This window comes from Protomyctophum bolini (assembly GCF_963924005.1).
Source record: "Protomyctophum bolini genome assembly, chromosome: 9".
NCBI lineage: Eukaryota > Metazoa > Chordata > Actinopteri > Myctophiformes > Myctophidae > Protomyctophum > Protomyctophum bolini.
In genome coordinates, this window is record NC_137870.1 from 39,246,820 (window position 1) to 39,271,535 (window position 24,716).

A 24,716-nucleotide genomic window follows, 5' to 3' on the forward strand; every position below is an offset into this window, starting at 1 on the left:
AATGCTGCGTGCAGTACTTAACATCAGCAAGAGCGTACATGTTACCAACAATACCCTGTAGGCTATGAGGGTATACCAATGGTCTGAAGTAGTGAAGATCCAAACCACAAGCTACTGGGAAATGTAGTTAAGCTAACTAACATGCCCAACATAACTGTTCCCAACCAGGCACTGTCCATTGCTTTGGTGCTGAAACTACAACTCACACTTACGCACGCACGTATGCACACAAGCACGCACGCACTTATGCACGCACGCACACACACACAAACACACACACACACACACACACACACACACACACACACACACACACTGCAATATCACGCATGACTGCCTCATCATCATCAATCATATTAATGGAGGACAATAAGGTTTTTGAAAGACAGAGAGGCTCTGTCTCTCTCTCTCGCTCTCTCTCACCCTCCCACTCTGTCAACCCTTCCCCGTCACACTGTCTCACTCTCTCTCTCTCTCTCTCTCTCTCTCTCTCTCTCTCTCTCTCCTTTTCCCCTTCATTCCCTCTCCTCCTCTTTTCCAACAAGACTCCCTGAAATTTAAAACTCATAGTTACCAGGGATACAACAAACAAACACACACACACACACACACACACACACACACACACACACACACACACACTAGTAGCAAGGCAGGTGCAACTTGATATGCCACCTCCACCTTGGAGCCACTGCTACACTTTTCTAAAATGTTTTCCTCAATAGGACGGTGATGGTGATGTTTTGAACTGAAGATGGAGGTTTATAGGATCAATACAGTCACCAGGACGTCTTCAATTAAGGACCCATGTCTCACCATCATTATTGGAATAAATGGATATTGATACTGTCTAAGGACTATAGTAGCCCATCATGGCTGCCAACCGGCAGAAGAGAGTCATGTTTTCCTTGGGCGGCGTGTTGAGCTTCGGCTCCGTTCTGACCGTGGCCGTAGCCGTGGGCCTTCCCTTCTGGGTCCAGGCGACCGTGCTGTGTCGAACCGGGGCAGAGCTGGTCAACGCCACGGGACATGAGCTGGACAAGTTCTTGGGGAAAGTGAGTTACGGGCTGTTCCACGGCGAGAGAGTCAAACAGTGTGGACTGGGTGGAAGACCATTGAGATTCTCATGTGAGTATGGTTTGTTTACGACGTCGTGAAGACCTAAAACATTTATGTGTTAACCACTTTAACCACCACCACGTCATTGTCCAGAATCCCCATGGCTCTATACTTGACCCCCTCCTGTTTTACCTTTATGTTAAATATCTTCCTAAAAATAATACATCTGCTAATACTGCTATGCATCTGTGTTTAGGCTACCCCAGAATAGGGATGATAGCTTTCATGTGTATGTGATCATGTGATCAACAGCATGCAGTACAAGATAAAGTTTCTGCAGAACAGTCAACCACGTAATGCACTGTATGTCTGTCTGCTTCCCGTCACCTATACTGATCTAGGATCTGATCCTGGCACTCCTTGCTATTGGTTGATTGTAATGTCACTGATCATATTAAACTCGGAGGTCTGCAGTAGTACTGTATTAATCAGGGCTAGCAGAGTGTGTCATTGCATCCAATACAATCACATTCCTCTGAATGCACGAGTGGTTTGGAACATTGAGTGTTTTGGAAGAAATTGCTGCTGGTCTGGCTTTAGACAGACCGGTTAAACAAGTCTGTTGGCAAAGTGACTGCCACTGATTATCAGTTCAGAACCCTGAGCTGTCCATATTTGTTATAACATTTACAGTCAAACAGTAATGTTATAATGTAAAGGAAATATGTTCAGTTTTGACCTGAATGTGACAAAGACTAAATCAATTCATGGCAGAACAGAACAGAACAGAACAGAACAGAACATGGCAGGCCAGGAAAGATTCTTTATTGCTGTGTTAACGAGCTGTAGTGCTCATTAGGGGATGTTTCGGCTTGGCGGCTTTCACTGAAGTGACACAGAACAGGTCTGTTCTCGCCCTAACACACACACACACGCACACACACACACACGCATGCATGCACACACACAGAGAGAGATAGTACCTCTCCCACCCCCCCTCTCTCTCTGTAAGTCCCCCCCATCCATTGACCTTTACTAATCATCTCTCTCTCTCTCTCTCTCTCTCTAGTCTTCCCAGACCTGGCCAATGCAATCCCAGTAGGCCTCCATGTCACCGTTGTGATCTTCTGCTGTGTCCTGATCGTGTTCTCGTCGGTGGCGACGGGCTTCTTCTTCTACAACGGTCTTGGCAGTCCGTACGAGACGCTCCACGGCCCGATGGGACTGTACCTGTGGAGCTTCAACTGCTGTGAGGAACACATTCAACTGTTTAACAAAAAAAACATCTGTTTATTAGAATGTTTTTTACAAGGCATTTCATCAAATAGAGTCAACGGATTCAAAAGATAAACCATAAACAAAACAGTACAAGAAATGAAAAAGAAAGACAAAAAGACAAAAAAAAACTAACCAAGAGACTTATAATGACGATGAGACAAAAGAACATATGGCTGATGACTATACCACACTCCGAGGCACAAGCTACATCACAACAAATCGTAATAAAAAATATAATGAACAAAATAAATGACACTAGGGGGGGGGGGTGCATCATAACAACATTGAATTCACTCACTTCAGTCCATTAAGCATGACAATAATGGATGACCAGATCTTCTGAAATAGAGGTTTCCTTTTTGACAAGGTGAATCAAATTATTTCTAGATGCAACACTCCTCCCACCTGTGGTAATTATTTATACCACACAAGCTCTTGTCATTAATTTTTCATTGGTTTCAATATTTATAAAACCCCACAGAAAGACTTAAAGCTGCACTATGTACTGTAGCTTTTTCTTCTACCCTGGATTTTAACCTGGTTTCCTGTGCAAGTGCTGACATTCTTTACCATTGAGCTACTAGTAGAACCGGCCTGCTTGCTCAGGGTCATTTTATAGGTGAGACTGTATGACCTTTGACACCATCTAAGTAAATGTCTCAATACTAGAGCAAGGAGACTAAACCCAAATTATACCCAAGTTATATTGTATTAACATAAAGATTGAAAAAAAAATGTATTTATTAAATCAGTTATAGTGGTGCTTTAAACCACTTTCAGCGACAATGTTTTACCCCAGAGATACAGAGTTTATGCCCCACAGCCATACTACTACTACTGAAATTGAGTGTTTCTGTTTGTGTGTGTGTGTGTGTGTGTGTGTGTGTGTGTGTGTGTGTGTGTGTGTGTGCGTGCGTGCGTGTGTGTGTGCGTGCGTGCGTGCGTGCGTGCGTGCGGATACATGCGGTGGTGCAGGTGCATGCAGCTTCTTGGTGATGGTCCTGTTTGGTTCGGAGGTGAAGCTCCATCGCCTGTCAGAGCGCATCGCTAACTTCAACGACGTCACCTTCGTCTACCAGACGCACAGCGAGCGCTATGACCGCTGCTTCTGGCTCCTCTTCCTCGTCTTCGTCGTCCACACCGTCAACATCCTGCTCGTGCGGCTGGCTGGGTTTCACTTCCCCTTCAGTGAAGACAAGGAGTCTGACCTCAACACTGGAGCTGCGGATCTCATGTACTAAACTCATTATCTGCTGAATGCATGGCCCACTGAACTCACGATCTGTTGAACTCAGGAACTGCTCAAGGCATGACTCGCTGAACTCATGAACTACTGAATTCATGATTCTATTCTACGTTGAAGTCATGACCAGCTATATTCACAGAACTCTAGTTAAGAAATCAGCTGAGTACACGTTTGATGTACTGATTTCTGCTGACTCACATGAGGGGAGAACTGGGTGAGATCTTATCCCATTATTGTTTGGCAACTGAGCACTTCTGCCTCAATGAAGGGGAAAGAAAAGCATTCAAACTAATAGCATCATGACATGATACCAACTGGCACCAAGAATCCAATATGTTAAATGTATTTATCCAGACAAGGTCGAGCCAACAATGGTATTATCTTTCTTCATACAATTACACTAATTTACATGGACAACCACCAGTCTACCATACTGTTGGTTCCTGGCAGCTGACCAGTACTGTCACGACGATGACGATTTATTTACCAATACCAACACAGGACATACATGGGCTGGACACACCATAACATAAACTATACTCAAGCGGGGAACACAAGGAACTGAGGGTATAATTAGACACAGGGAAAACAATACACAGGTGAACAGAACTAACAAATCAACACTGGGATAGGCTGGGAGACTAACAGGACACAGGTGAGACAACACAGGAAACAGTAACTTTAACTAGGGAAAACAGGAAACACTAAGACATCACTACAAAATACAAGTATACAACAGACAAATCATGACAAGTACAACTACAGTCTACTACTGTTGGTCACTGGGAGCTGGCCAGTACAACCACAGTCTACTACTAGTCTGTTGGTCACTGGGAGCTGGCCAGTACAACCACAGTCTACTACTAGTCTGTTGGTCACTGGGAGCTGGCCAGTACAACCACAGTCTACTACTGTTGGTCACACTGGGAGCTGGTCAGTACAACCACAGGCTTCTACTGTTGGCCAGTGGGAGATGACCATATACACCCTCCAATACCACACACATCGACCCAGAGGTTCGTCTAAGTCTACGTGTCGTCCTGTTGAAAGTATCCAGGCTTATGGGACAGTTGAGCCTCCCATCACATGCTCACTTAAGTGCTCGTTAAGCCTTGTTAAGTCTCTCTTCTTCCGTTTGGGTGAAAAGACAGCGTCTAGCGTTCCCTCACATGGACAACAGACAGACAACAGACATGCAAGCACTCCTTAAGAATGCGCAGGAGAGCCAGGCACCCATGCGGGGTTCGGGTGACGTGTTTGTGTTTCCGTTTGATTGTGTCTTGTTCAACAGGGAGGTCCCATTAAAGGCCAGGATTTCACCTGCCTGTTGACAGGCACAGACTCTGTCATCCCATTAAGGGCTGAGGCTGATTCTAAAAATGTCTTCTAAGTACAGTTGTATGGAAATAAAATATCTTTTATAACAGTGGTGCATGCTCAAGCTTCATCAAGGACCCCCAAAATGATGTGTAACTATTTGGCCATGGACCCCCATCGCAAAATACGTAGGGATCCCCAGAAACGAAGATTTGCGTTAAACATGTTTGCTTTCAAATATATATGTAAATATATCCAAATATTGGCACAAAGCATATGGCTAAAATCTAAAATGAGTCACCTCCAGAAATAATAATATTATAATGGCAGAATATTAAAAAAATATGCATCTGTTTATATATAGTGTTGGTTAGACTATAGTTATGTTTCTAACACACAATGCACAAACAAACCAGTAGACTGATTTATTAATGTTTGGTAAGAAATTATTAGTCTGTTTGAACACATTGTTATCATTGTAACAATTCTGTATGTGCCATCTGTCCGTTTTATTTACTAACAACACGTTCTGTATGAAATTGGAATGCATGGTTTTGTTTCGGCCAATAAATAAATAAATCTCTATTACTTTTTCAGATACCAAATAGTCTGCACTTCAGAAGTGTGTGTGTGTGTGTGTGTGTGTGTGTGTGTGTGTGTGTGTGTGTGTGACTGAGCTCAGGGACGTTACTATAGACACAGAGCCGCTATCAATCTAAATCAACACACAGACTGAGTTGATTTGCAGGTTGTTATTGTGATCAATATGGAAGTGACTAGTGAGAGAGGGAGGGAGGAAGAGAGAGAGCGGGTAAAGGGAAAGAGAGATAGAGAGGGACTGAGGGAGAGAGAGAAAGAGAGAGAGAGAAAGGGAGGGAGGGAGGGAGAGAGATAAAGACAGACAGAGAGTGATCGTGTATCATTTTATCTTGAACTGTCATTCCTGACTACATGGTGAAACAAGGTAAGAGACGAGTTGTAATAACTGACAGTTGGACTGAACTATAATATGAATACTGATCTGTATAGAGAGGGTCAAAGTTAAAGGTATATAGGGTAAGTGATAGTTTTTCGTTAAAACATTTTATTTTATTTGTCATAGGTTTAAAGCTCTAAGTAATCATTGCTATAGACTAGAGTGTTTGTTCAGTAACAGGCCGGGGTCTGTCTCCCTGTCTGTCGCTCTTTAATAAACAGAAAACACATTTTCAAGCAACAGGACAGCTGGAGAGAGAAATGTATCCGCTTCAAATTCATAGTGTTCCAGTTAAAGCAAAGTATGCTAAATTAATGCCATCACTTCCAGTTTACACTGGTTTAATCTGTATCATGTGTGAGTTGGTTGTATTATTGGTATCCTGACCTGTCCTGAACATGCATTTGTTTATATTTGTTTGTTTATATTTATTTACTATAGAGCTGCATGGAGACATGAAAGTTACTCCTTTTACTCTATAACTATAGAGTACTATATCCAAAGACAGAACTATTTAACACTTATTTTATCAAATAAATAACACATCTGTACCATTATGGTAAGATCTCATTCATATAGCCTCATTTATGTTGAAGATATACTACAGTACATATAACTTTTTGAATATCCATGTTTACAGAGAGGGTGAGTTCTACATTGACCGTAATACGCCATACAGTGTATATTATTACACACCATTATAAAAAGAGAACTCAACTTTTTTGAATTATTCTTGGCGGTAAATATATGGAAGAAAATATTATATTTGATGTAGGGGATAAATGGATTGATTGATTGATTGATTGATTAGTTGGCTGTTTGGCAGGTTCTTTGGTTGGTTGATTTAATATATCGCTACATTTATACATTTAGTATATAATTAATATAATATATTAAATTGTGTATATTATTTTTATTATTTAAAACAATTGGGAAATTTTATAGGCCATTGTAGGGCTGCCGAATTTGTGTTCACTATATACAGTAATACAAAATACAATGATAGAAAATAGTGTTTAGTTGTGTGCTTATTTATTATGGTTGGACTTACATTTGTGATATAATAAAAAACATTGATTGTGTAAATAATAAAAAGTGCAGCTGCAGCCTTACCCCTGCTGACCTCTAGCCGTCACTGTTGATTCATCATCAGCAGCATTTCATGATGATTAACTTGATTTTGTGGCCAATAAAACAGAAATTTTAGTCAGCAGCTTAGAGAATTGATTTCTGTCCCGCTTGTTTCTTCTTGAATGTCGTGCTACATCTACAGAGGCCAACAGGCGTCACTGCAGTCAATCTGTCTGCACACTTACAGACAGACAGACAGACTGGCAGAATCACAAACAAGGGAAAGTGATAGGAGAGATAATGATGCCCCATTCAGTGTGTAAATAGAACACAGCTAAAGTTCCAGCTGTCATTGATGCCCATGTCGGCCTTCAACCAAGCTGATGCCACAATACCAGAGGGAGCGACAATGATCTGGTACTACCCAAATATAGAACAACTGAACAAACATGGGGAAATTCTCATTCTACTACTTAAAACTATAGCCTGAAAAACCACCAGGAGACCTCAAGGGGATGTAAATGCAATTTCCCAAAGAAAGGTCTTCCACTGCCAATATTGTCCCCTTTTCTCCTTTATACAAGTGTTTGGTTTTTGCTGATGACAGTAGCCTGCTATATTTGTTATTTATTATGTTGATGAATCAAATACAATGGAAAGTAGTAGTGTTGGCGGTAGTAATCGTGGTAGTATAATAATAGCCTAGTAGTAGAAGTCGAGGTTGTACTTATGTACTAGTACAGTAGGCCTACATGACATGTGTTGCTGTTGTCAGATGGAGAGTACAGAGGCAGTCAACAGACAGGAGGAGATGAAGGACATTAAAAGGAGATTGTCTGACCTGGACAAGTGGAGACAGGTGTTCACCTGCCACAGGTAAACAACTGAACTGTCTAGAATAGATATTACAACAATATTCATCAACAGTCTCTGTACTTAATCAGTCAGTGATACAGTAATAGTAATACACATTTAGCCTGCACATGAGAAGTACAACTTGTCATGGTGTAATTTTGTTTACAGCTTGGAACTTCAACACGTAACAGTAAGTGTCTGTCTGTCTGTCTGTCTGTCTGTCTGTAATTTAAACCAATGGAAAGATCACATCACTATTGTACTTACTGTACTTACTGTGCGTGTGTCACGTGTGTGTGTGTGTGTGTGTGTGTGTGTGTGTGTGTGTGTGTGTGTGTGTGTGTGCGCGCACGCGCGTCGAGACAGAGAGAGAGAGAGAGGCAGACGGACGGAGAGGCATTTAGTTTCATTGTTGACACTGCAAGGTTACTCTCTACATCCACCTCTGTAGTAGGAACACTAGTAGGCTATTAGTAGCCTAGTAGCAGCATTAATGCTATACCACTACACTAGTAGTAATAGTAGTAGTAGTTATTGTTATACACTGCTAGTATTGTAGTTAAAGTACAGTACTAGGTCAAAGTGATGACAGATTACCAGGAGCTGGTCCGCTCCATACCAGCACTGCAACGGCACGGCACTCTGGGGTACATCCAGCTGCTGCAGCATCAACTGGACAGCGTCCCTGATGTGAGTTTAACAAAAATGTTTATTTTAAGATATGCAAGATATTAAGAAGACAAATATAAAAAAATATGTCTCAAATATTAGATTGTGATATTATTATCTTTGAAATCAATGATTTGGGCCATTTTCTTGTTAGCTATGAAACGAACTGAGCTGAGAGGGGTTCAGTGTCGGAGAGAGCAAGTGTAGGACTAGGACAGCTGAAAGGTTGCATGCACCATGTGTGTCTGTGTGTTGTGTTTAGGGTTGGGACCCGGTCGGAACAGTTCTATTTTTTAGACCCGGTTCAGAAATTGAAGAACCGGAATCGGTTCCATCATATTTGGAACCATTTCTGGAACAGTTTTTCATCACAATGTCAGAGCTGGTATATGTGACCGAGTACAGTGGTTTGATAAACAAGGGGGCCATGGTCATTTTTCAGTTTTTATGAAAACTATTATGAAACTACATAATGTAATCTTTCATATGATGTATTGTTCATTGAAATTGGAAAAATAATGAAGAAGATATGACCATCTGAAACCGGAAACCCCAAAGTAGAGAATTTGCCCTGCAAAGATTCCAAAGATTGTAGTGGACTTGACGTCTGTTATACCAGTGGTTCTCAAACGTTTTAATTTCACTCTGAGAGAGCACAAATGGAACCAAATGGACCCATTTGTACTCTCTCAGAGTTACAGACCTGTAAGGTTCCTATAGGAACTTTAAGGGAACCGTTAAGGAACCGGACCGGTAAGAGGGAATCGTTAAGGAACAGGAATAGTTAAGTCCTAATTAAGGTTCCCAACCCTATTTGTGTTACTATGTTAGTTCACTGTATGTGAGCCGTGTGGTCTGTGTACCCTGTGTGTCAGTGTGTTGTGTATGTCTGTGTGCGCTGCGTGCATTCCAGAGGGCTGAGAAGAAAGAAGAGGAGAATGAGGAGGTCTCGGCGAACGCTCCTCCTGCAGGCGTTCATCAGGCTAAAGGAGGAACCTGCAGGAGGAGACTCGCCACGACCCCATACTCCGTCCCCAGAACTCTGGCAGTGTCCCCCAGCCTCGGCGGACTGTCCGTCACCCCCGACCTGGCTGTGGTGGGTCTCAGACTAATGACTCGTTAAGAGCTTCAACCCTGTATGTTTTCTCCCTCGCCTATCGTTGAAGCCTATCGTTGAAAGTTCACCCGTAACGACTTGCCCCGAACAGAACAGGGATGCTATAGGGTTCATGTGGGATATATGGAAAATAAATAAATACAAATAAAATAAATAACTAACTACTTATTAGTGCATGCTTGTGTCAGTTTGGTCTATAGACTGGATGCTCGTGGGACAGTCCACTCTATGGGATGTATTTCTATAGACTGGATGCTCGTGGGACAGTCCACTCTACTATGGGATGTATTTCTATAGAAATACGAGCGGGCTACCTGACACCATCAACGAACGATGACCAGCTCTCTGTGTGTCAGTGTGTGTGTGTGTGTGTGTGTGTGTCACACAGCAGTCCAGTCATCTTCTTATTAATTTATGGCGCTGTCAAGTGGCAGATCGACCAATGAGAGCAGTTATCTCCTCTAGCAGTTGACAGTGTTGGAAAGTAACTAAAGAAACGTATTATTTAAAGTAATGTAATTACTTTTTCCAGTAACTAGTTATAAAACTAATTAGGAAAAGAGCCCCTCGGGGCACAGGTCTCCACCAGGGCAGGTCAGGTTGTGATCTCCTGGTGGTGGCGCTATAATAAGCCAATGTAAAAAGGGTGCCATTTCTTCTTACGCCTTTGATGGCAATTGGATGATTTTGTTCCAAAAATGTGTTTTGCAAAAATCCACCTGTTGGTGGCGCTATAACAAGCCAATGTGAAAAGGGTGGGATATATCCCTCAGCCTAGTAGGAACGTCTGTGAAAGATTCCACGTAAATTCCAAGCTGCGTTCATGATTTGAGGCCTTTTGTTTAAAACGGGCCTACATGTGCACAAGCACTTGTGCATTTTGGGCGCACACACACACACACACACACACACACACACACACACACACACACACACACACACACACACACACACACACACATTGGCTTCTACAATTTTATGGTTTAATTATGTCTTTGTTGTTTTACAGAACCTGAGGAAGATTTTGTTCGGTGGAACGTTTCACGTCTTCAACTACGAGTGGAGGAAATCTTTCTTCAAGTTCAGAGAACCTTTTTCAGAACTGGCCTATGCTCTGGAGGCAGAGAGAGTGAGTTCAAATACCATTGCCTTTATTATATTACTACCACTATTACTACTACTATAATACTGCTGCTGTTAATACTGATACTTAAACTGCTACTATACTTACTACGGCAACCAACTAACTTGAATGATCAGACCTATAGTACGATAATATGGAATCGGTAACAACAGTATTCAAGCCATGCCCACGAGCAAGTATAGTCTTGCATAGCCAGACATATTAGTAGTCAAATAGCTCCACATAATACTGACGCATCAAATCTAGATTAAATTATGCATGGGTTTGAGCCCCTTGAAGGACTGCTAACAAGCTTAAACGTCCACTGCGTCATATCACCGCCCCAATGTGAAATCTTTGAAGTTTGCATTGGTTCTGTGATAGAAACTAGATTGATCCCACGGGGAAATTTCAGTAGTCCAGAGCAGCATGCACAGCAGTTAAGAGTTACAGGAGTAAGGAAAGTATTGTCGTATATACAACAGTATACAATAGTATTCTACACCTGTACAACTATCCTGCACTATGCAGAAAAAACAACAACAACAAAAGTTTACAGTGTCCTCTCCATATCCCATCCCAAAACAAATATATAGTGTACATTTCAAATCAGTGCAACGCAAGAGAAAAGTGACGTGTAAGTGTTCACTGTGCCCATATCCTAAAAGTGTCATTAGATGTCAGGGTCCTTAATTGGAACATGTTATCTTACAGACAGTTTATAGTCTGGCGAGACAGACTAAAGAGTCAAAGGAAAAGAGGGCGCACATCGCGAGCAATTAGGCCGGGGTTCAGCGTCTTGCTCAACGACACATCAACACTAACTCAAGCTGGGGGAGCCCGGGATCGAACTGGGAACCTCAGTTCACCTCACTTCACTCACATAAATAAATAAACACCCTACTTGACCACACTACAGCGTCACAACAAAACAAGCATCAAAAACAAACTGCAAGCTTGAAACGCGGCACAAAAGCGATGCGTTTCGAGTTTGCACATCTTCTATACTTTTGCCATTTTTGAATTTGACTCCTGAAAAGTAATGTCCAAGTTTTTGGACATTACGAGGTTTCCACTCAACAACAGAGACGATATATTTACTGTATAATGTTATAAATGTGTGATGAACAGAACAGCAGACATTGATCAGAGTCTCTGGTGAAGCATGTATGGGGCAGAATGCACTTCACATGTAGGCCTATTGTATGGGAACAAATGCTCTACCGCTCTGGCTCCCATGGCCAATGACCCAAACTGACTTTTTCCTGCAGTATTATGTTTCCACCACAAATCAGCTGCTGTTTCATTCGTGCAGTCACCCAACCTGAACCCAATCAACCGCTGTGGCACGTGTACAGTCACCCAACACAAACCCAATCAACCGCTGTGGCACGTGTACAGTCACCCAACACAAACCCAATCAACCGCTGTGGCACGTGTACAGTCACCCAACACAAACCCAATCAACCGCTGTGGCACGTGTACAGTCACCCAAACACAAACCCAATCAACCGCTGTGGCAGCTAGTCACCCAACCCAAACCAATCAACCGCTGTGGCACTTGTACAGGCACTTAAAAACCAAATGCTATGTAAATACGGTAAGGTAAGATGTTTTGTGAACAAGCGTATGATTCATTAAACACTTTAACGATTGTGACCTTTGTCAAATGGATTGGATCAGGACAATAAAACGAGAAAGTGCCGTAGGCTTTACAGCCGAAACGTTTGTTTCATGTCTTATACTCTGCGTCCTAAATCCTATAAAACTAGAATATTGGCACTATGGCTATCAGTGTGTGCAGCCACGTTCTTGTTTCTTCCAAGATTCCCCTCTCCAGTTTATTCACCCGTGGACCGGCACCGCTACAAGCACTTTGGTGTGCGTATAAGAATTCTCGCGCACAGTGCCGGGCCAATAAAAGACATATCACACTTTGTTTTCTGATCGCTTGGATGTGGATGATATGTAATTGTATTCATAAAAGAGCACAGAGAACGTTTCCGACTGATTTTCTCTGGCAGATTCGTCGGATTTCCTTTCCGAGTCAGAAACTTACTCTGTGCTCTTCAGGTGCCTCAATCAAATGATATTTTTTATTTTTTATTTCCTCTATTCATAAAAGCTTGTCCACCTCAATGGATGCCTTCCCAGTCCCCGCGCCAGTCTTCTGGTGCTTGACTATCCGAGAGCTGGAATTGCCGGATCCAGCGTGATCTAGTATGAGAGTGACAACACAACACTTACTCCAATTGTAACAATGGAATGCGGATGTGCAGATTCTATCTCAATATATGGGCTAGTTCCAATGTTTGGAACTATAACCCATATAGCACCCCGCAAGATCAAAGTGTGTCCCCACTCTCTTCTTCTGGCCGGATCAAGAAAGTGATCCTCTCCTTGTTTACATAGCTGTGCTTGAACCCTTGCCCAAATTTGGAGCCGACTGACCTCATCAAAGTGACATCACCGATGGGCCAAGAACCATATATATATCCCAGGGAAGACAATGCAATGCAACATTCACTTTTCAGTGACTTGTGGGTTCAACACCAGTTTAAGTTTTCATTTCAATTAGATATCTCAGCATGCCTCGAGGTGGTAAGAAGAGCCACAAGGGCCAGACGAGGCGGTTCGGCAACCCGGAGGAGATCGAAAGACAGATGAGAATGCAGGAGAAGGAGAGCCCTGAATCCGACTCGGACAGCAGCAGTGAAGAGGAGGAGGAGGAGTGCAAGAAGAAGAGTCCCGTGGAGAGGCTGATCGAAATCGATAATCCCAACCGCACGCCGCAGAGAAGCGGAAAGAAGGCGAGTGAGCTGGACGTGAACACGGCGCCCGTAGAGCTCTCGCGCAGGGAGAGGGAGGAGATGGAGAAGCAGAGGGCCAAGGAGCGATACGACAAGCTACACCGCGAGGGAAAGACGGATCAGGCCAAGAATGACCTGGCCAGGCTGGCCATCATCAAGAAACAGAGAGAGGAGGCGGCCAAGAAGAGAGACGAGCTTAGGAAGGAGAAGGAGGTTGGGAACAGAGCCAGTCAGCCAATCAGCTGAGCACATTCCCGTGCTAAACGGACGGACAGACAAAGCTGTGCAGAAAACTAGTTAAGAAAACATTACGATTTTATAATGATATAACGTTAATATTTACAGGAACACAAATAAACATACAGTAGAGTCAGTAGACAAATGAGACGTAGCTTGCAAGTCAGTTCAGGCAGACATACTCGAGGGGGTTCATGCCATGCTCAAAGGCACATACTATACTCAAGGGGTTAACATGCTGCATTACTTGTGGGCGTATAAGTCCCACACGTCATTCGCCGATGCGGCAGTCAGCTGACCAATTGGGCAGGCTACTTAAGCTCACTAGACTGCATTCTCTTCCTGCCTTCCTCTGCTCATGGTTCCTGGTTGTATGTGATGTTTGCTCCCAACACCACCGGTGGGCTTTGCTATTTATGCTCTCCATGGGGGGGGTTATTGTATAATCTATCTCCCTGCTCTTTATGTTTTATGTTGTTGCTTAATCGTGCCGAGCAGGGAGAAATCCAGCAGAGCCGAACGCCAAGTCAAATATCATATGCACACTTGTTACTCATTCTGTAATAAATATTGGTACATTTATTCGTGAGTTGTCTGACTGAACTGACATCATAGTCATCATAGATGACTGATGTCATGGGCTGGTCACAAAAAGTCAGCTTCATACTAGAGGTAGTACACTTTAAAACCTTAAAGTATAGTCACAATGTTTTAAATGATATTAATCCTTCCAGGATCTATTTTTATTTTTTATCTCATATTTTAATTATAATTTGTTCTACACCCCTGGGCACTGAAGACTGATGTAAAGATTGATATAAACAATGGCTTAAATAGTCTCAATTATATACGATAGTGTTGTACTACCTCAGATGCATCTTGCATCTGTCACAGAACTAATATAAGAGATTTTTTTTTCTGGAGCCTTGGAGGGAGGTCTACAGTATAATAGATAGAGAAAAAAAGAAAAGGAGGTTGAAGAGGCCAAAGAAAGCACTAGTCATTAATAACTAGAGTGTTTGACTTGCACCCACCTGGGCGCCACGGCCTAATCAGCGAGCCCTCTGTTCAATTCCCGGTCGGCTGGGCCATTTGCTCATTGTCATAATGCACTTGCCCGCAATCCTGTTTCTGCCCACTATAAATACATGTGTTTTAAAAATAAAAGGTGGTCTAACGCTCTGCGTTAGACCACTTTTTAGTTAAAATGACTTCATTACTAAACCAATCAATATGAAAAGGGATTACGAATATGACAGTTAAGGGCCTATATGCCATACTATACCAGGTAGCAGGGGTTTTAAACATCCTGACACAGGAGAGAGGCAGGGAGTGAGGAAAGAGAAGGGAAATGTCTAACTAACCGCCACCAAAGAGCCCACACACGGCAAGACAAGCATACTAGCAGACTATACTAAATCCCAAACACAGCCTATACCACCCATGACCAACCCAGTAGTGTTGATACCTGCTATACTGGCACGGCTGGGGCCAAATGTACACGGTTCTGAGGAACTACTATTCATTTAAAATCACTAAAACAGCTGGTTTTCACAAACAAAACAACCAAAAATATAGGAACAAAAATAGCAGAGGCAAATTATGAGCTCTTCTTAATAAAACAAAAAGGACAATATTAATAAATACTTATTACAATTTAAAACAATACAAATACAATATAGGCAGCCCTTTACCTCAAATGAAGAGGGCCACACTACGTCAGTGCTCTGGTCCATATATGCAGCATGACACCGAACCGGAGCTGAAGGGCGCCGCATGCAGTCGGCATACGAGGCCATATGACTCGAGGCGCCATGCCACTGAACCATCAGCAGCTAATGGCAGACAAGGTTGTAAGCCTACAACATGTGGGGGGAAGAAGTGGGGATTCCCACTGTCAATGCCTGCCCTGCAAGATTTAAGGAACATTCCGATTTTGCTCAAAACTTACATTTATCAAAACACATGAAACTGTGCCTACTGCATACCATCAATGATTCCCTTGCACCTAAACCCAACACACCACCAGGCAACCACAACAAGCCAGCAAGCTACTCAGTCTGGTGGCCGGGTGTGGCTCCCTTTTATTCAGTCAGCAGCCAGGTGTCACAGCTGTCCTGAATATGGGTGATTGGGGAGTCACATCACAGGTCTAGGAAAGCTCAACTCACTAAACATTCACCCCCCTTATTTTATTTTATACATGCCTATCTCTATTTTTGGGATCCCTATGACATATAAGAAATGGAAGCTTCCTAACTCGTTGTAGTTCCAGACTATCATTCAGAGATTGTGGAATAGTTGTCTGGCTAACTATAGAAAAGTGCTATATAAATAAAGTTATTATTATTATTATTATTATACTGCACTAAGTGCGTACTCTGGCAACAGGTACAACATAGGCCTAGGCTATACCCTCTTGCATAACTGGAAGGCCATGCACTTTCCCAGCGGACATTGCTCAGCTCATCCAGCATCGGCCTAATGTTTTCAATGTGAATACTTTTTCCCTTTTGGTGAATCCGTCCTATAAGGAAAACATTATGTACAGAGTCAGACTCAATGAATACAACCTCGCCACCGAGAAAGGCCGCCACAGGCAGACCTATAATTTGCAAGAGAAGACAGACACGTTCAAGATTACTTCGACAGATTCCAAACACCCAAAGAGAGTTTAACTTTGACAACATGACAAATAACAACAAATATATAAAAACGAGCTATCGTTACAGGAAAAGGATGTCCAATGGAATACAAGTACAACAAACAACCTTAAAGACTGTGTATTCTTGTGTATGTGTATTCTTCACCATAGCAATCTCAGTACATTTACCTAGAGTTTAACTTTGACAACATGACAAATAACAACAAATATATAAAAACGAGCTATCGTTACAGGAAAAGGATGTCCAATGGAATACAAGTACAACAAACAACCTTAAAGACTGTGTATTCTTGTGTATGTGTATTCTTCACCATAGCAATCTCAGTACATTTACCTACTGTACTTTCAAAACGTATTGTTATTTGAGTGTATGTACAATATGTTTAGTTGCTTATTGTAGGCTATGTATTGTCATTCATACGTTTTGTTTTTTGAACCTGAAGTGTGTTTTTGTGACCATTTTGTGGACATAAATCATTGAAAGTGTGTGTGTGTGTGTGTGTGTGTGTGTGTGTGTGTGTGTGTGTGTGTGTGTGTGTGTGTGTGTGTGTGTGCGCGCGCGGCTGTGCGCGTGCGTGCATGTGTGTCAGGGAGGAGCATGTGCCATTCAGATGGTGGTCCAGGCTTTCGTCATCAAACACCTGCTGTTCAGCAGACATCCTGATGCAGAGAGCTGCTCGCTGCAGAGGTCAGATCTTTTACACGACTAAACTTCAAACATCATCTAGCAGTGTTTGCTGGTTTTCAACTAGTCTTCAGAAAAAGTCTTGAAAGTGTGATTTAGAAGGTATTTGTGGAATCTGTCTGCCAGCCTCAGGGAGGTGGGGGACAGACAGCAGGACAGAGCGCTGTCCGCCGCTCTGTGTGACATCCTGTGGTCAGCGGGAGACCAGAGCAGTGCCACCGTGACCTTGGTGACAGCAGACTACTGCATCACCCCCCACCTGGACTACAAACTGGACACCTTCACAGAGCGGGTGTGTGCATCTCTGTGCACAACGTAAACAACATGATGGGGCCGATTATTGGGGCGGCAGTACTCGTAAGGTTCCCAGTTCGAGTTCCCAGTTGAGGTAGCGTCCAAGTGTCCTTGAGCAAGACTCTGAAGCCCTAAACTGCTCCCATGATGAGCAGGTTGCTCACCAGCGGGGAATGTGCATGTGAATAGGTGAATGTTATGCACATTGTGAAGTGCATTCGAAAGTGCCCACAGAACTCCCTTGGACCCCTGGGGGTCCCCGGACCCCACTCTGAGTTGGGGTTCCCAAACCATTCCATGTCAAGTATCCTCAAATAGCCATAGCATCTGGCTGTGGCCCCTAATGTGAAATAGCAAAAATAGTTGTGAGCTTGCCAATTTCAGAAAAGTAATTTGGGGTCCTATCTTGCCTTACCCCTTATCCCTAAATGTCTTTGCTATTTTTTACAATGTTTTTAACTCTTTTAAATATTTCAAATCTTTCGATTTCGAATTTCGATCTACAAGCTCACAATGTGTCAATGTAGATCGGCTAGTTGAACAATCTCTAAATGATTTTCAGTAGTTAGTTAAGCACCTTTAAATGCAGCTCAAAGTGTTTTACAGAGCAATAGAGGAAAAAAAGAAAGAAAAGCAAAGGTGTAAAGGCCAGGCAATTAAGTGTAGAGTGGACCAAGTATCGAGCCCTATGGGCCTAGGGGACGTGGTCATCTAATTATAGAAATGGTAAATGGTGCATTTATATAGCACCTTTTATCCCAAGTGCTTTACAACGTGCATTACATTAATAATGGATTGCATTTTTGTAGCACTTTTATATGCAGAGTGCTTACTCAAAGTGCTTTACAATGGCCCATGCATTCCTATTTCCTATACATTGGGAGGTGAAGTGGCAAAAGGTCAACACCAGCGTCCTCACTTCCCACATTCACACACCAATGGTGGCAACCACTGGGAGCAATTAGGGGTTCAAAGTCTTGCTCAAGGAAGGTAATACATGCGATTAAAACGAATCCTGCGAATTGTCGGAAAGTGCGCTTCGTTTGGCAGGTGTGAAGGCTCATTCGAATTCTGGTGAGGATCAAACAATCACATTCTAGTTCACCAAAAATGGGGTTTTCACTTCGCTTCCAAGCGCACCTGACTTCGATTCACTGTAGGTGTGAATGCAATCCGCATCAAATAAAGGAAATGAAGGAAACAATGTGGCAGATGAATGAGGAGTAGGCTAAACACAGTTGCAGACGGAGAAGGCATACATTTGTGCCGTTACCGTGGATAGACGTGGTCGAATGAGATGGAAGCCCTCATCCAAATAGGAATGTGTCAGAAGAGCACATTAATCAATTGAATTTAATTGAACCTTCCAATTCCCAAGCGGCCACTCTTCCTCCTGATTCACTGCCTCCCCCATATATAGGGTTTCAATAACACGAAAGAAAACACTTAACAGTGAAAATAAATTCTTCAATCTCCAGAGACTGCTCTGGTTAAATAATGGTTTAAATAAATAAAAAACGTAATTAAAGCCTATAAAACAATTATTATCACAGTCAACACTGTGATAATGTAATATGACTGTCATTGCTGTATTTAAGTATAGTGAATAACGCTCATGACCTTTGAACTGTGTTTGTCGTGTTTGTATAGCTGCAGCTTTTCACCTTCAACATCAAGGAGGAGGTCAGGAGATTCATCTATGAACACATCCAGTGTGTGAGTCTTCATATTTATTCATTATTATTATTATTATTGTTATGCTCTATGCCTGGTTTTGACTATGTTGTCTATCAGTAATCATGTCATAATTATAGATAATCAAGTAGATAAATATTTTTGAATTCCTCATGCTCTTCATTTGACTGGGCAGAAGATTTGAAGAGGAAACACATTATGCCATCATGTGTGTTTCTTTCCATTCTGAGTTCAGTCTGCTGCCGAGCCAAAATAAACAAGCCTACAGCATACACAGACAGTATTGGGAAATGAACCCGAAGCAGGGGTCCTTGAGAGAGTTCCAGGGGGTCCCCAGCTAAATGATAGTTATAGGAACCAAATGGTCCCTTATATGGGTCTGAAACTCTGAGTGTAAAAAAATGGAACCAAATGGACCCATTAGAGTCCCTTTGGTTCCATTTGTACACTCTCAGAGTTAAATTAACTGTGATTTTACAATATAGATTGGGGTCCCAGAGATAGAAATGTCATTAAATGGGGGGGGGGGGGACCGTAGCCTAATTCAGGTGAAACCGCGGGGGGGGGGGGGGGGCCTTGAAACGAAAATGGCTGAAAATCACTGCTGGAGCCGTAACAATCTTCTCTTATGGGCATATATTTTCAACAGGCTAATTCCGCAGGCTAATGAAATGAGTATCATTTTGGGGGTCCTTGACGTGAAAAAGTTTGGGAACCCCCCGAGTTAGGCCACGCCACCTCCAGACACACACACACACACACACACACACACACACACACACACACACACACACACACACACACACACCGTGTCACATGGTCTATTCATTCATTGCAAGCAAGATGCATATTTTTTCTGTCTTGTTTACAGTTTAAAGAAGAGGGCTGCCATGGAGTTATTCTGTTTCTCTACAGTCTCATCTGCTCTAGAACAGTCAACAGGTAAAGGTACACTCAAATATCACCCCAACACTCAAATATCACCCCAAACCACAGTATCACCCCAACACCCAAATATCAGCCCAAACCACAGTATCATCCCAAATCCCAAATATCACCCTGCGTGTGTGTGTGTGTGTGTGTGTGTGTGTGTGTGTGTGTGTGCGTGCGTACGTGTGCGCGTGCGTACATGCGTGCCAGGCTGAGGGAGGACCTGGACTCCAGCACCTCTCATCTGCTGCAGCTCAGGATGGGAACGTTCACCTGTCGACAGGTAAACAACAGTCTGTCTACAGCTCACATGAACATCTATACGACTTCAGGAGTTCTATCCACAACAACACAACAAGTACAGTTGAATTTGAGATTATGTGAGGAAAATTGCCCTGCATGGCTGTTATTATTATTAGGATTAGGCTTATTAGAGGTTATGGTTAGGGGTTTATGGAGTTGTGGAGAACAGTTGCGCACAATTTAAGACCTAGAAGTTGCAGTGCAACTTGGTTCCAGCCTGATTCGCTGCGCTCCGGAACGGAACTATAACTCAGGCTAGGCTACGGTTAAAAATGACAAAAGCAAAATGGTAAGAATTGCAATAATAAAATTGCTATCGTATACATTTTTGATGTCTTCACAATCAGCAGTACAAGTCGTAACAAGTGCGTGTGTGCGCCAAGCCCCCAGGGCTGGCTATAACATTGAAGGTGCTACCTACTGGCCAAAAGTGGAACTGCAGCACATTCATGGAGGTGGACGGACTTTCAGTGACGTCATGTTGCGTAACGTGCATCAACCCGGAAACCTCAACTTCCGCTCACTCAAGTCATTGAGTTATAATGGTACTGGCAGTCTTCCGGGTGCTTCAAAACTCCACTGAGAAACTTCTATTGAAATGAATAGCGGGGGGGGGTCCTCACTCTGTCCTTTATGACTCAATGGCGTGTGCGTGTGGTTGCTCTGCAGGAGATGATGAACCTGTTGCTGACGGGCAGAGCCACTCCCAACGTCTTCAACGGGACAGTGTTGGACGGAGAGGACGGCAGTCCGCTGGACAGGCCTCTGCACGGGGTCACGGCCCGCAGTCACGTGGGATACCTTCACTGGAGCCGCGAACAGCTGGACAGAAACACCCTGCCTCAGGTCAGCCTAACCCGGACTACACTGGAGTCCATATAGCTTAGTGGCTATAAAGAGGCCGCTGTTACCTTATGCATGCTACAGCAGAACAAACTACATTTGTTCATTTTGACCGGCTACAAACGTGGGTAAGAATGGTGGTCCCTTATTGACCTTATACCTTGGTATAAGGTCAATAACAGGTCTAAATGCTTTAGAACAGCAGTTGTAATAGACATTTGTTAGTAGCATACTTGCGCGCTGTGCTTGCACACAGGTATAGGCCATGTATGGCCTATACCTCTAGTGTGCAAGGCACAAGTTGGCACCTCGACAGAGTGCATTTCTAGTTCATCATCGTCGTCGTCGAAACGCAGTTTGGAAGAGACACAAGCCAACGTACAGGAGGTACAAACAAACACATGTGAAATCTCTCACTCTCTAGTGACCATCCATAAACAACCAAAACAAAAAAAACTCCATACTGTACCTCTGTCACAAATTCCCCACTGCAGGCAGCCAGGGACTGCAATGTCAACCATCTGTTCCAGCACTATACTGCTTCACGCATGCACGCACGCCACGCACACACGCATGCACACACACACACACACACACACACACACACACACACACCTGCTGCTGCTTGGCTTGAGCTCCAACAGCATGAGCCGTGGTGGGCGGGGTCTGCCAATTGAGTACTTTTTCCACCACTGGTTCTTAAGGTACCAAAAGTAAAAGTACTCATTGTGCAGAATGTCCCATTTCAGGTGTATGTACTGTATGTACTGTACTGTATGTGGGCTGAAATACATTGGCCCCCATGCTGTGATAATACTGTTAATGCTATACTGTGTGTGTGTTGTATAGGTAGGCAGCATGCTGAAGACGCCCATGCTGCCTGTGTGGTTGTGTTGCATCAATGGAACCTACAATGTTCTGTTCAGCGCCAGTCGCTCTCTGCTGTCGGACTGGAAGAGCGAGCACCTGTTTAACCTCTACTACTATAACGGACAGCCCAGTATGAAGCGCACTTTAAGACTTACTATAGGTACGTATACGTCTGTTTGTTTGTCGTCTTACTTTTATTTAGGGGTCAAGGCCGAAGGGGCGACGAGAGGACCCCTTACTGTTGTTTTCGTACCGATTCCGTCAGTTTTGTCAGTTCTGTGCCATCGTTTTCCATGACATTCGTCGATATGGTAGAGGGACGTGAGAAGTCAAAGTCATACGATTTGTCACACACGTTACCGCAGTGAAATTTGTTCTCCGCATTTGACCCCCATCTCTTGGAGCGGTGAGCCGCAGCCAAGGAGCGGTGAGCTGCAGCCGTGCCGCGCTCGGGAATCATTTGATTAGTAGATTAGATTTGACCCCCCGATCCAACCCTTTGATGCTGAGTGCCAAGCAGGGAGGCATTGGGTCCCATTTTCACAGTCTTTGGTATGACCCGGCCGGGGATCGAACCCCCGACCTCCCAGTTTCAGGGCGGACACTCTAACCACAAGGCCACTGTCTGGTAAGAAACTGAAGCTTACAGTCAGTCATCCCTCAAAGGACCTCTGACCTTCAGTTCTCGCAATGAATTAATTTTATGATCTGCTCGATACACTCTTGCCGTCCAAAAAAACGAGACCCTAATACGGTTGTGCCGTTTGTGAAACGAGCTTGTTTTTCCGAAAACCAATTATTTCTATTGTAAATAAGACGAGACCCTACAGCTGTGCCGTTTGTAAATAAGCTAAGAGAGACCCTACAAGTGTTTGTGGAACAAGATACAACATTTTCTTTCCTGCCTTGATCTCCTTAACCCCCCCCCTCTTCTTTGGGAAAGAAGAAAAATGGGAACTAACGATGGGAACTATGTATGCGCAAAAACTAATTTCACTCAAAACGGTGATGAAGTGACAATAAAGATGATTCTGATTCTGCTACAGCGTCAAACACAAAAGCATAACAAGTAGCAGAACGTTCACCTTGACATGCCCAGAATAGGGAAGCTAGGGTTTAACCCATTCTGACCTGAGATCAGATTCATACGAGGTTTCCACGGGACACACACTGGTCTGATTAACCCATTCTGACCGGAGATCAGATTCTAAAAATGTCAGTCGTTCTTCGAATTTTTCAAAAATAGCAGACCTACAAGCTCGTATCGCGCCACTCGGTGGCGCGATATGAGCTTGTAGATCTGCTATTTTTCAATAGCTAAAGCATAACATGATGCCAACACCAAAATGGGTGCCCGGTCAGAATGGGTTAAACAACCATGGCGGAGTTGTCATGAAAAGGTTTGAGAACCACCACTCAACTCAATGCATAATGCTGTGTTTGCACTGCAGACACTCATTCCCACCACTGGGAGGCGTGGCGAGGAGGTGAGGCGAGCGGAGATGCAGAGAAGAGGTTCCCCTCTCTGGAGATGACCATCAGGACTAAATGGGCAGGAGCCTTTATCCTCTGGAATGGACACGCCCCCTTCTACTGACTGACTGACTGACATTAACAACTTTATTGTTGTGGTGAAAAAAGAATAAAGACTTGCCACTAAAAATGCCTTTTGTATGTTGAACGCTGCCCATGGTGCCGAGTCTGACTGCTGTCTCTCTGGTGCTTCTATGAGTGCGGGATGTTCTCGCGATCTCGAATTAGTTAAAAATAGTTCAACAATTTTAGGTACATTCAGTGAATTCACTTAATTCAAATATCACTTCTTTTTTTGTTTTCTTGTGAAAATCCTATACTATAGAGTGCTAACCAAGGAGTTCCTCCCTGTCCCCAGTTAACCCCAGGGGGTCAAAAAACCTTTTTGGCTAGGTGGCCCAGCCTTCATCCAATCAGGATTGAGGGGGGGGGGGCGGGCCTTGGTGTGTGTGTGCTGTTGGCCTGTCGCGTGTCCCTCCCACTGTAGTGTGTGCATGTGCACATCTTGTTGTGCACATGCACATGTAACCTTATAGGCTACACTATAGCCTTATAGGCTACACTGTTAACCTGCTAAACAAAAAGGTTCTGTTTGTTAAGAGCTGGATAGGACTTTGTTTTCACAAATCATTTAATAGGCACATTAACAATAAGTCTATACACACCTACTCTACGCACCTAACCTGTTAAACCTTAAAGATTGCAAACTTGCTTAAACTTGCTCTGCAGTCTGCATGTTGATAAGAAGTCCAAAATGACATTAGCCAATAGCTTATATTATAGTGTGTTATAATGTGCCAATGAGTTAATGTACCGTTACATTAACAACACAATTAAATGTGTTGAAGACCCCTGGGGGTGTTGCAACACTGAGGGTCCCTACATAGACCCCTGGGGGTGTTGCAACACTGAGGGTCCCTACATGGACCTAACTGAAAACCATTGCTTTAGGCCATTGAAACTATAGTGGTTTGTTTGCCTGCATGGCTGCATCGGAGCCTCTGTTGTCTGTTGCCATAGCAACTGTTTGTTTATGTCCGGGCAGTCCACAGTCCAGTGAGTCTAATGGAGCTGCAGTGGCAAGACAGACATCAAATTAAACTCTTAAACCGTTAATTAATTAAACCAAATTCTACAGGT

The 24,716-nt window shown here is 43.4% G+C and overlaps 3 protein-coding genes across 3 annotated transcripts; all 3 read left to right on the forward strand.

The window, feature by feature from the left end:
• Window positions 1-872: 872 nt before the first annotated feature.
• clrn1 (clarin 1) lies at window positions 873-3,578 on the forward strand (the record flags this gene model as incomplete). Its single annotated transcript, XM_080772063.1, has 3 exons — window positions 873-1,128; window positions 2,129-2,308; window positions 3,313-3,578. 3 exons carry the CDS (start codon window positions 873-875, stop codon window positions 3,576-3,578), a joined length of 702 nt encoding a protein of 233 aa, XP_080628189.1.
• A 4,809-nt stretch (window positions 3,579-8,387) lies between these two features.
• On the forward strand, window positions 8,388-23,640 carry mindy4b (MINDY family member 4B; the record flags this gene model as incomplete). Its single annotated transcript, XM_080772064.1, has 11 exons — window positions 8,388-8,492; window positions 9,385-9,567; window positions 10,598-10,717; window positions 17,014-17,111; window positions 17,235-17,400; window positions 19,053-19,118; window positions 19,969-20,039; window positions 20,238-20,310; window positions 21,000-21,176; window positions 22,023-22,203; window positions 23,495-23,640. 11 exons carry the CDS (start codon window positions 8,388-8,390, stop codon window positions 23,638-23,640), a joined length of 1,386 nt encoding a protein of 461 aa, XP_080628190.1.
• On the forward strand, window positions 13,300-13,767 carry LOC308321226 (28 kDa heat- and acid-stable phosphoprotein-like; the record flags this gene model as incomplete). Its single annotated transcript, XM_080772065.1, has 1 exon — window positions 13,300-13,767. One exon carries the CDS (start codon window positions 13,300-13,302, stop codon window positions 13,765-13,767), a length of 468 nt encoding a protein of 155 aa, XP_080628191.1.
• Window positions 23,641-24,716: the final 1,076 nt, after the last annotated feature.